Source organism: Zonotrichia albicollis, chromosome 3, assembly GCF_047830755.1.
Source record: "Zonotrichia albicollis isolate bZonAlb1 chromosome 3, bZonAlb1.hap1, whole genome shotgun sequence".
Taxonomy (NCBI): Eukaryota; Metazoa; Chordata; class Aves; order Passeriformes; family Passerellidae; genus Zonotrichia; species Zonotrichia albicollis.
In genome coordinates, this window is record NC_133821.1 from 48939688 (window position 1) to 48953183 (window position 13496).

The window sequence follows — 13496 nt, forward strand, 5'->3', positions numbered from 1 at the left end:
GGTTCAGGTACTGGGACCACTAAAGCCAAGTAAACTGGCTCCAGGAAGCTAACCCTGCAGGAAAGGGAGACAAAGCCTTAGGCAAAATGCCATGAGAGCTTGCAGAATTCAGATGCCTTCATGGCATTTGTGTGCTATGTAGTTACTGACAGATATGCCGAGGACTAAAAAGAGGCAGGTGTTACCGACAAAGCAGAGAGATGAAGCATCAATGCAGAAAATTTCTATTTACATGCCTATGCTTTAACAATAGCAGTTTTGCCACTTTATCAGTAGATACTCTGAAATTAAAGACAAAATTAATTTTATCTGCTATTCCTTGATTCTCCAATTAAAAAGCAACTGTTGCTTTAATTTTCAAGCCTTTTCAGTAACATTTAAATGATCATCTGTATCCTGAAGCAGCCTCAAAAGCTTGCCTACTCTCTGAATTCTTGCCATATTTATAGTCCTTTAAGCATTCTCTGATCTCACAGGGTGCTGCTCCAGCAATGCCGGCGATGAAGGGAATGTTGCATAGGCTGGCTCTCCACGGCGTCTCCCCAAAGCCAGCCGAGATGTGTGACAAAACATCTTGTGACCTCTCTGTACTGAACTTCCCGCTGCTATGTGACACTGAAAGAGCAACAATGGCAGATCTTATGAAAGAGCTATGTAGTCAAGGCTTGACTGTTCTGTTATCAGGGAATTCAAACCTTGTAGGTGTTTAAGTCAAGCTGGGTGGAGCTGAGGAATGACAAACATCCAGGTGTTTTGTTAATGGATATCTTCTAGCTTTTTGCAGTGGGCTCTTTTAGGTTTTGGTACCACTAAATACTGCTTTTACTGACCAAAAGCTTCAGCATTACAAGTTCCATTTAACAAAAACATGAGTTCTTAGAAGATACTCAGAAGAAGAACCTTTTATTTGAGCAGTCTGTGAAATCGAATTATATGTTTTTGATAATCATATTATTAGAGTTGCTTAGGATGGGAGGTAAAAACCTCACTCTGGGTATTCAGCTAGCAGGGGTCTTCTCCACCCTGCCCTCCTGTGACCTGGAAGATGCCAGTCCCCTGGTAGTATGTGCTCATTTTGGACCTGCACTTCTGGCAGGAAGAAGTGAGAGCAGCACAGCTCCATGGACTGGGACAAGACAGGAGCCAAAGGTGCCCCCAGCACCGGCTGGTGATCCTTCCCAGTTGTCACAGTCCCATATAGGATAGCTGGTAACAGGGACTTCCAGCAGGCACAGCCAGCAGTGTCCTGAGGTCTGTGCAGTCCCTGCCAGCACTGAGACTCCTCAGAAGTAACCTTGCCTATAGGTGCATCTGGACCTTGACAAGCTCTGTGGCTAAGGTGAATTATGTGTATCATAAAATAGAAAGTGTGAAGTATGATCTACATTTTAAACCCCTGTTTCCACTGCTGTTTGTACATTCATGTCACAGAATCACAGAATAACCTAAGTTGCAAAAGACCTTTGAGATTATGGAGTACAATCTATGAATGTCACCTTGTCAATTAGCCCATGGCACTGAGTGTCACATCCAGTCTTCTTTTAAACACCTCCAGTGCTGGTGGCTCCACCAGCCTGCCCAGTCAGCCCATTCCAATGCCTAATCAATCTGTTAGGAGTTTTTTCCTAATGTCCAGACTACTATCATGTGGGACTACTGTTATCTTCATTAGCTTAATGCAGTTGTCATCATTAGCTTAATTTAATTTAAAGTGGAGATTCTAGTACTCTTGGGTGGAACAGGTAAGGAAATATGATAGACCATATAATAGGTACAGCCTGGTGCAGTCTATTTGCTATGTTTATTACCTATTTGTTCCCCATTCTATTTAATGATATCGAATAAGCTCTTCACCTTAAATTTAAAGGGTGTTTATTCACCTTGTTTTCATAAAATGGCAGCAAGAAGTAGCTAATAAAGATAGGCACACATAAGACATTTTCAGTGAAATATTGTGTGCACAATTACTTGTTCTCTATTTGATTCTGTTTTGATACATTTTATTTATATATCCCATATTTAAACCCTGTATTAAACTGATCTGTAGCTTTTCCTTAGTCTTTTCTGACTTTCTCAGTTCTTTGTTTTTTTCTCTTGAATTTTCTAAGTATATCAACATTTAATATGCACTCAGAGGGAAGAAGCAACATCTCTGGCTTTTCAACTTATTGTTTGTAGTACGTATATCATATAATGATCTACAGCTTAATTAAGTCAGAAACAATTATTGTGCCTGTCTAGTAAGACTTGCATATAATTTTATTTATACAACTTGATTATAAGAATTGACTATATCATAATGTCTGTGTTATCTTCATGGCCAGCCAGCAAGGGCATTTCCTCACTCACATTGTGGGAAAAGGATATGCTGTTCCTGTCTGCCAGTGACAAGGGCTGGGCTACTGAGTTCTGAAACTTGTGTGGTTTAGATTCAGGGAAATTGCCTGTGCAGTGGGTACCTTCATAATTTAAAATTTCTCATCTTGTGATGCAAAAGAGACATTCCAGACTTAGAGAATCACTAAGTGGAGTTCTTTAAAGGATTAAGAAATCATGAGATCTAGAAGTATAAAGGATGCAGAGCTCTTTTCTCAATGTACACTAAAGCTGTTGTGACTTTGCACTCAAAAAACAAAGCCCCAAGGAGAGTACAACAGCAGTAAAAGAACATTCCTTATAGTTAATTAGTAGAAAATTCAAGTGAGTTTATGAAAACATGGGAAAGTTAATTTCTGATGTAAACTTCTGTAGGAAGCCATCCTTGGGGCAGGCAAGCACGGGAGCAGATTGTCTACAGGTGCTCTAGAGTCTCCATTCTAGGAGATTTTTAAGATCTAACAGAACAAATATCTGAGGAGCCTGATCTGATCTCATAGCTGATCCTGCTTTGAGCAGGAGGGAGGATGAGAAACCTGCTCTTGTCCTTTCCAGCTTGAATGTCTTGTGATTTTCGTGACTCAGACAACTTTCTTTACATCAGGAACAAGCCCACTACAACATATTTCACACCAAATGTAACTCTGAATTTCTTGTGGATGTATGCTCCACAGGATTTTTATTTTGGAATAAAATATCAAATAGAATTGACAACTGCCTAATGCAAAAAAATCAGACCACAGCTTTTACTGAAGGGTAATGTCAAAGCTCTGCATTCCATATGGATGTCACCAAAAGGAATTGTGATTTCATCAACACAGCTGCTAGCTTTATAATGACATATGGGAGTAAATTTTTTTTGATGACTGTTCTTACAGCAATGTTTCCTCTACCTTCTGCATTTTTCCTGACATCATGACTTTAAATATGAGCCCGATTTAAAAGGCAATAGTAATTTCTTACAAATCTTTTATATTTGTGTTAGCAATCTAATCTATCTCAAGAATTAACATTGTGTCAAATCTATTATTTCCTGAAGAACCAGGTATAACTTTAATTTATTCTGTAGCTGTGAGACAGATATTTTACTCTAGGATCCATTTTGTCTTGTACAGTTCAGTGTGGACTTAGACTTCTATACACACCCAGATGAGTGAAAGTCTTTGTGGAATTTACTTCAACTGGATGATTTAGGGAAGAAAAATAATTATAAAACAATAATATCAAGGACCTAGCAAGGGTAATCAGGATCTTTTGTATTGATCCTATTTCAAATATAATATTATATCAAATCAATAAATATGATGAAAAATGCATAATAACAGCATAATACCTTTCCACATGCTATGCTATATTTAATGTCATCTTGGGCTATGTAGGAGTTTCTGAACAAAGAAAAATCTGTACAGAGACAATTTGTTACAAACAGAAAAGGCCTCTCTACAGAAGTGGATCTGTGGGTCTTTGTTTTATGAAGAACAAATCAAGTATTCCAAATTTGGGGGGTTTTTAAATTAGAAAATATAGTTTGATATTTTGTTTTGTTGACCAACTTAATGTCAAAACACTTGAATTATCATCTTTCAATATGTATTTTTTACTGCAAGAAGATGAAAAGGAGAGGTGTTACTTTTCCAAATTAATACGGTATATTTATTTCATTAGGGGTTTTTTGGTGTGTATTAAGAACCCTTATATGTGGACATAAGACTTTTTTTTATTAAGAAGAAGCGGGCTTGGTTTACAGGTAATAAGAGCAAGAGTCTCTCTTAATTCACACATAATCACTTTGCAGGTTCAGTCACTAGGTAAGGCTCAAATATTGCAGACTTCTGATATCCTTCCCTTATGACAATAGTTTAGTGGATTTAATGGAAGTAGTAAATAATGAAATGTGAAGTATTTGATGGAGTAATTGATAAATACATAATTATTAACATTGATTTAGGTACGAGTTTCCTATTCTAGTAAGTAAAGTTCAGTGACTGTAAATAGTAACATTACATTTAAATTAGTAGCAGAAAAACAGCTTTCGATGGAAAAAATAATTTATGTAAGACTGGTACCCACCTTTTAGAATACAAAAATTTTGTTTAACAATTGCACTTACAGTTTTATGGTATGCATTTTATTTGTATGAATTTTTTGCTTTGATGAAAACATGATGTGCATGGACATATTTGTATTATGCTGAGATCTACTGTAAATCTTGATAAGTTATGAAAGCTGCATCCATTAAGTTATCTTCCATAACTGAAGGTGAACAAGGAAATATCTAACCACTGCCCTAATAGGACATCATATACCTAGCATTTTAATTTTTTTTTCTGTATTCTGTATAGTAGTCATTAAATAAACCCATCTCCAATGCCTTCTTGGCTATTTCATGGTCACAGGGCAAAAGTACCTAATGTTATCAGTCAGAGGGAAAATAGTGAGGGGATGCTTTTCAAAAGTCACAGATGAGGAGGCCTTGTGAACATAGGAATACTAAAAGATGCAATCACCAGCACAGATATGAAAATGTGAACAGACATAATAAATGAATAAAATACATGCTGTATTAATGAACATTAAGTTTAAACATTTCAAATTTAGCTATGAAAATTCTAATTTTTGAGAGGGTATAGGGATAGGGGAAAGTAGTGCTGTACTAAATATAAACCTTTTACTTGAAAAATAGCTCTATATGTTGTAAACTCATGCAAACTAATGACTTTAGGTCATTATGCAGTATCACAATGGATGACAAACAAGTTTCAATTCAACCAAAATACATATTAAAAGAGTGGAAATCTTTCTCCAGAAAAGAAATCAAATGTCAATAAAAATTTAGCCTCTGTCAGGGAAGAGGTTAATTTCATTCCTTCCCTGGGACATTCCTTCTTAAATCCTGGCAACCCTAACACTTGCAGCTCTTGCATCAGTCACTAAGACAATAAAAAGTCTGATTTTTTTCCTTGTTCCCCAGATTCCTTTATGGTACAGAGAGGAAGAGCAGTTTATCCATGTCAAATGGCTCTTTTCTAATATTTTTTTTCTAAGTGGGTCATGAGGAGTCTTCAGAAGGGTCCAGTAACACTAACAAATGCATTTCAAACAGTCCAGCAAATGTTGCATAACAGGCAAAATTAATTCATTTTTAGCTGAGCAGCAGCCTTCACTGATTGTTTTAACAGCTACGTGGCTTGCCCTTGCTATCTGCAGTCACTGTTAAACCTCCTACAGCACATTTATTTAAATTGCCTGTTCTAAATGACACTGCCCCAAGTTCCCTTCACCAATGTCAAGCGAGACTTGTAAGCTCACCTTTCTCTGCAGTAGTTTCTTTGTCAGTTTCTTTGTGGAAGAATCTTTATCCCCAGTTGACACCTGTGAGAGCGTGATTTGATAAGGAGTCAAAGACAGCCTCTGGGGAGCTGGAATTGAGGTTGAAGGTCTCACATTAAAAAAGTCATTTACTTCTGGTTTCGTTTTGCTCTTAGGCATTATTCACAGCTTTGCTCTGTCTTCAAACAACAGGAGCCTTGGCCCCACTAAAAGAAAAGAAGTCTGAAGCTATTGAATGTGCTTGGAGTTAGTAAATATTAACTTGGGCTTTCAGGAGTCAATCCACAGCATGTCTTTAAAGCAAGAGAGTCCCCCCTTTTCATTGCCATCACCTTATTCTTGCTGTATTTTTTTTTTCTTGCCAGACAAGGTATTTCTAATAATACTTTTGCACAGCATATGTTTTTGTATTCTGCTGGAGTAAAATTCTTCTTCCTTAGTTGATTATTGTTGTGCTAAGTTGTTTTATTGGAACTAACTAAAATGCAATTAATATTTACAAGACAATACAGAAGAATATTTATTTGAATACTTTGTCGTTCTGGGACAGAGAAGCAAAGCTTTAGTATGTATTTTAACATATTTGGTGCTGAGTGGAAAAAGTTCCAGAATAGGTTTGCAAAAATCACATACTCAAGCTTTTATTAAACTCACAGAAAAGTCTTATCATGTGTTTTTGATTATAGAAATATCAGTGTATTTGCTTTATCATCTTCACATTAGAATATTTTTTCACCATCTATTTCCTTGTATTATTTTCAGATTTTTTACTTGTCAAGTATATATATAAAACTGAATTTATGTAAATAGGGTTTATGTGGCAAATAAGTAGGACAGAGTATAGTCACGTCCGACAAAAGTGTTTAGATAAGGGTAAATGCATGTCTAAAGAAGAAGCTCAAAATAGGTACTGATTTCAAAGGGATTTTTTTGTCTCATTGTAAATTAAATTTAACCCATGTAATTTAAGCTGTCAAGACAGGGCAGAGTTAAAGTCAACATAACTTATACACTGTGACATTTTTGTTATTGTTTTTAATTTTCAATTAAACAAAGGGCTGTTAAAGAATTTTAAAGGGCAAATTTAGCACTTCAGTAACACTGACTCAGAACGAAAATCTTCTCAAATTAACTCCAGTAGGAATTTCTTTTTGATTCTATTCTATTCTATTCTATTCTATTCTATTCTATTCTATTCTATTCTATTCTATTCTATTCCATTCCATTCCATTCCATTCCATTCCATTCCATTCCATTCTATTCTATTCTATTCTACTCTATTCTATTCTATTTTCAAGATGTTATCAGTTTCTTTCTTTATAAGGTGTGCATAAATGTGTGTAGATATGAATAACGGAATAGCCCAGCCACCTATAGATTATTGTGTGCTAGTCATGGTCTCTACAGTGATTACCAGTAACACAGGTACTGGCCTGAAAGCTCCCATTGCCTGCTGGCTAATATTTGGGAAATGTCTGCACTGTAGCAGCACACTGAGTTGTCCTCAGGAAGGTCAGTCCAGGGACAAGCAGATGAGTATAGCTGAATGATTGGGTGCTGACCTGGAGGGTCTCTGCCCTGTGTTCCTGTAGGGTTCCACTGCCCTCTGTGGATATAACCAAGTGATCTTATTTGCCACTGTAGGTATTGCTAATGGATTCCCCAAAAATGCCTCCTTACATGGTTGCATATGTAACTAACTTCAAAGGAAACCATATTTCACTAAGGGCCGTCACAGAACTTGCAATGCAAACTTAAGTGTTTGTGTGCTTCCAGAGTCAGTGTTTAAATGTCTGTGAAATTTAAGAAAAAAGAAAAGATCTTTTAGTTCTGCCATATTGAAAGCCTCATCTTTACAATATCTTTGTGCCTCTGCATTTGAGTTTGTCAGGTGAAATCTTGCTGTAAAAAAGAGTAGCTTGTTTCTGAGGTAGGGGAAGGGAGAAGAGAAGAGAAGAGAAGAGAAGAGAAGAGAAGAGAAGAGAAGAGAAGAGAAGAGAAGAGAAGAGAAGAGAAGAGAAGAGAAGAGAAGAGAAGAGAAGAGAAGAGAAGAGAAGAGAAGAGAAGAGAAGAGAAGAGAAGAGAAGTCATATTCTTTTTCATATTTTCTTAAGGATTCTTTTTTTTTCATATTTCACAAAGGGGTCAGCCTAGACCTTGTTTATTCCGAGGGTTGCCCAAAGCAATGCAGGCATCCTTCTGTTGTGCTTGTCAGGAAAGGATATTTTAAAGAAATAAATGAAAAATCAAGAGATCTTCACAAATATTTTCCCTTTTATTCCTTTAGTAAAGCAAAGAACTCTCCAATTACAGTTTCTACTATTATTTTCAGAAGTTTAAATATTAGGTGATAACCTGGTATTACAGTGTCTTTTGTCAGAGCACCAGAAAAAGCATTAGCCACAGTTAGAATTTCTTGCCATTGTCACTTGCAGATTTAGTATCACTATAAAGTCCTACAACTTTTTTTCCTGTAAATGGCTCATAGCATCAAACTTTTATTCTGCTTCTTCCTCCAGTTATCCTGTAGGGGCACATGTTTTAAGGGAGCACAGGCAAAGAATCTATGCTGTACACAGGAGTGATCAGGTCAGCTCCAAAAGGATTTTATGGGCCAGCTGTGTCCATTCTATAAATAGGCTTGTTGTTACCCAGTAGTTAATGTCTAGCATAAATATGGGCTGCTTCCAAGAAGAGAAGTCCTTTCCTACCACCTGCCCTCTGTCCCAGACACCAGCGATTGATTCCAGCCACATTCTCAGCGCTGGCTCATGGGGTCCTGCAGGGAGTCAGATCAAACCAGTGGAGGGGATTATAACTAACAGTTCTCTTGGATTAGGTTTCATCTACTGGTGGGAATATGAGGATTTGTTCCTCATGTGGATGCTCTTTTCCTCCTGTTATATTTCTATACAGATCCTTCAACATAAAGTCTCTGAGTTCCTTAGCTCAATACAGGAGGAGATTGGTATCAGTGAACACAGGCAAAGAATCTGTGCTGTACACAGGAGTGAAGCTCTTCCACTTAGCTGTACTCACAAGAGGTACATTTGCAGGCACTTTCTGTGCTAGATTAGGGACTTCCTATGAAGAGGGAAGTAGCCCTCTGCTTCCACAGGGAAAAAAAGTCCAATTCTATTATTTAGAATGAAGTTGTTTAAAAAGACAAACAATTCTAGTAAGATTTTACTATATGTCATAAATACAATGGCTAATGAAAATGAGATCTTAAAGAATATTTTCCAAACATTTGTATACGAGCTTAAGTTGAAGACTTAAGGTCAGTTCAATTGAATAAAACCTGGGCTCTCTAGATTGGGATTCTTTTCTCTTTTGTTTTCTTTTCTTTTCTTTTGAATAATTGCTTAACTAGGAGCTCTGGTTTCTGACTTTTAAAAAGGAAATGTTATTGTTTTGGAGAACAATTCAGTGCATTTACAGTGCCGCTTTCAAAGATGTGTTAAAATCTTGATGAGATCAATTACTTTTATTACAAATTTTTTGTACTAATTGCCAAATAAATGATGTTAGGCTGGATCTGATTCAGCTGCAGTAGTCATCACTAAAGAAGAAGAAGAAGAAAAAAATTTGTCTCAATAGAGAAATGGCAAAAATTGAAGAAATTGTATTTGAGATTGAATTAGATACTGATTTAATCAGATCAACATGTTTAATTTCAATGTATAATAGTATGAAAAAATCTGAAGTAATGGAAGGTGTAGACTTTTCCTCTGCATACTTGCCAGACAGGAGGCACAAGGAACAGATATTACCTATTTTCTAACCGCTCCTCTTCATTATAGCACAGAAACTTGGGCTCAGTTTTTTTTACAGCACAGAAACTGGCTCATTATTCTGAGCCAGCACATTAAAAGGAAAAGTGAGATGATCTGAGCTTAAAAGTTACTCTGAAGAGCGCATTTCTCTCATACTGTTCTGTGATCTCTTCATTGATGTGTTACTATCAAAGCCAGACAAATTAAATAGTAGATTCAGAACTACTCCTTCTCAAAAGTAACTCACCACAAACAGGTGATCAGAGTTCACAAACAGTTCAGTGACAGTTCAAGATCTGAAAGTGGTGTTCAGTGTCCCAGGGAAGAGTACCATCTCTACTGAGCATGTTTTAAGAAAGGAGATGTCCCTTTCACTGTCCAGTTGTGCTGTACCAAAATATTTCACCAGAATCTGTTCAGCAAACTCATTATAGATCCATAACTTGAGGACCAAAACAGAGGTTTTAAGTCCAGTATGTTGTCAAAACCAGTCTGCCTTTGTCACTGCTCCATTAATGAAGTTATTACAATGTTGGTAAATGAAAGTTGTGGTTAACCAAAGTCCGATTTTCGGCTGTTTGGATGGCCTGGAAAGGCCCAGGGTGGCCTTGGGGCAGCCCGCGTTTCAAAGGACGAGAAGAGGCTTCAGTTCTTTTCTCGGTCTCTATGTTTATTAATTGTTTATCTAAAAGATTTTCTCTCGGCCCGACAGAGGTCTGCTCAGCAGCCAGCCATGAGCACACTCCCCCACCCTCCGGGCGGTCACCTATCTTTATACCCAAAGTTACGTATACAATATTTATCATTTTTCCCCAATACCTTTCACCCTTATTGCCCAGTGCACTTTTAGTAATGACCAATCCCAAAGTGCCACCATCACCACAGAAGATGGAGGAGAAGAAGAAGAAGAAGAAGGACAGGACACGCCCCAATTCCTCCATCTTACTTCTCTAAACCCCCCTGTACAGAAATCCTAAACCCTGTGTTTCCCTCTCTAATTAACTTATCCCTTCACCATTCACTCTGGTGAAACCCTCCTATCCTCATACAGGTGTCGTCTCCTGTGTAGGATCAAAGTCCAGCCACCAGACACTTCTGGCAACATTCCAGGACTCCCGAGCCCCCCAAGGGTGGTCTTGGTGACTCGGCACCTCAGTCCTGAGGTGCTGAGATCCCACAAACCAACTCTAATTGCTGGGTTTAAAATGGGTTTGTTCTATTATTCAGTAACTGCAGTTTTCCTAAGTTCAGTATCTATGAGCTATTTTGAAAATATTTTTATCACTTCCTTTATCTGCTATAATTTCCCTTCCTGTGTTTGATTTGTGCTTCTCATAGTTTCTTGGCATTGTCTTGTGTTGATGAAGCTCCACCCTTTCACTGTGTACCACTAATTATTTTATGTTGCTTTTTTTAAAAACGCCTCAACCTAAAATGAACACTTTTTTTACTGGAAGCAAGACCATGCCTCAGTGTTTATCTTGTGAGCAAGAAACACAAGTAGAGTATCCAATTTGATTTCTGTTTGTAGCTAAATACCATATTCTGTGTTGCCTTGTCAAACACATAGATAGTCAAATACAGAGCAGTTCTCTGGCTACATGATTCTGTATCTCCATTTCTGCCTGCATTTTTTTTGATGACTAATTCTGACACAAGTACAATAGATCCAAGCCAATAATGTTGGTTTGTTTTTTTTTTTTTTATATTGGTGATTCTTAGTCATAAATATAGTCTCTTGCAGGCAGACATATAAGATTGAAGAGAAACATTACTTATTCAATGCTGGGTGGCAGATAAAGTGAAATTCAGGATGAGAGATACTTATTTTCAATTACAGTTTGTTTTGCCTATCAGGCCAAGTCACCCCAACCAGCGCAGAGTGCAAATTTTGTTTTTCTGTGCTGCCAGTGATCACTGCACCATGGCAGTAGTAGAAAGGTGACATTTTAGAGGAAGAGCAGTTGGCATATCTGCTGTTATGTGCCTGCACACATCTTGGGAGAGGCAGCAATAATTTTTTAGAGCTTATTCAGACACTGGCCAATGGAAACAGCTCTGGAAATGCACTCAAGTAATGCATCTCCTGGTACTCCACTCACACACAGTCCCAGAGTGGTATTATTAATTTTTTCAGCTCTGGTAGCACACTTCAGGCTCGATAACAGAAGGAAAGTTGTAGCTGTTTTACATGTTCTCATTTTTATCCAGCTGCCTTTCTGCAGTTAGTGACTGTGGGGGATACTCTAAAACCCGGCAATGACAAAGCAGGCAGGGGTGATAGTGGACAATAAATTTTCAATGCACTGTAGAGGACAAAAATAGCTGATCCAAGTTGTGTAGACAAAGTCTTTAAAGTGCTAAGAAAGACATACTCATGCATGCATCTGGTGTCACTATTTTTTGAATATTTCTTGACTTCAGATTACCACAATAAAACACAAACTTTTTTGAATGCAATCTACATAAAGCAAGCAAAAAAAAATCTTGGAAGATGTAGGAACTGATACAGGAAGGATTATGTGAATACTTTTGAAAAGGCGGGACTTCAGCTTGCAAATATTTGAATTTCATCCGCATCAAGGAGAGATGGATACCATGGGGCTATAACAATGAGTGAAAGAAGGAAATTTGAAAAAATATACATGAAACTGAAATTAAGGAAATACTGCCTACTGTTCTGATATTTCAGTTTTCAGAAAATTCTCTTGAAGGAACAATCACCGAGAGCTTCCAAAACTAGAGGAGATAAATTTTGGAAAACTTAGCAGAGAACAAGTTACTGAGATCTGAACAAGTGAATAGCCGCTTCTTTATTTTTACTTCTATTACAATTTTTATATATAAAGTTTTTTTTTTTATTTAAATGCTAAAAGGGGAAGTTTTCACCTTTAACAAGCCAATGTCTTCTCTATAAAACCTATTATTATGAAATAAACTGTTCAACAGGGGATATAGCACTGAGTATACTTTGAAGAAAAGTTCAAATGCTTGTCTGAGGACTGTTTATGTTACCAGAAAACCATCAAGAATGGAGCATATTGGAAGCCTCTGCCATAAAAGAAGTACAACATATTTTTAGGAGGGCTTACAATATGATGTCTAGTCAAAACTCAAGAACCTTAAGCCTTATTATGCAGCATCCCTGAACATGATACCATGTTCCAAATATTTGGTCACAGCCATCCCCATCAAAAATTGGCTCCAGAGAGTAATACCTTCAATGTCAGGTTTGAGGTGGTGGTTTTATTAGTCATTATAACTTTTTTTTTTTTTCACCAAGAACAAGAAAAGAAAAAATATAATAAATGATAAAATTAAAACTTTGTGCAAGAGCAAAATCAAGACATTTCAGTATCATACCAAACAAGAGAGAATATTTTATGTTATTATCAGTTACTGAATTTATTCCTCAAAATGACACTATAATTTTTAATTAATAAATGAAACACAAGATTATGTTTGTCTTTTGTGTTTAATTAAATTTCATTTTGGCTCCAAGAGACCTGCAAGATGAAAAAAATATCTGAGGTCTTCTAGAGAACAACTAGAAAGTAATATTTGCACATATTTTGTGTTAGATTTGGAGAAAAATTCTCTAAAGATTGATGATATGAAGATTATTTCTGTTAACATTTTGGACTGGTAGCAGCTTGTTTTCATACTACCAAGGAATTTATTTGAGCTCCATGCAGCTTATTATAAAAGCGTAATTTAAATTTTGATCTTCAGAGAAGTGAGCTTTGTTAGGTACTAAAGGCTGTCACTGCTGTAATATTTGAGACTGCAGAGATTTGCAAAGGTTTCCTCCTTCCTCCTACACAGTCTTTGGCTATACTTGACAACCCAATGAAGACTGTAGGGTGAAACCTGAGGAGTGCTGATCCCATTTATCTCCTGCTGGCATCAGTAGGAGCTCAGCACCTATCAGCATTGAAGGGGTCTGCTACTGCAGCTGACTCCCAGTAATGCAAAACAATTAAAAACAATAGCAAATGGAACAAAACCTAAATG

At 37.0% G+C, this 13496-nt stretch overlaps 1 protein-coding gene across 8 annotated transcripts in view; it reads left to right on the plus strand.

Moving 5' to 3' along the window:
* Positions 1 to 13496, plus strand: part of PACRG (parkin coregulated) — a 211668-nt gene that overhangs the window by 157844 nt on the left and 40328 nt on the right. Inside the window, exon 5 of one of the 8 annotated variants that reach the window (XM_074537370.1) lies at positions 5862 to 5947. The exons of the other annotated variants lie outside the window; for them this stretch is intronic. Within the exon in view, the coding sequence (XP_074393471.1) occupies positions 5862 to 5932 (71 nt within the window). The 3' untranslated portion in view covers positions 5933 to 5947. Of the gene's footprint in view, positions 1 to 5861; positions 5948 to 13496 lie in introns of those variants that run through there. 8 annotated transcript variants of the gene reach the window in all.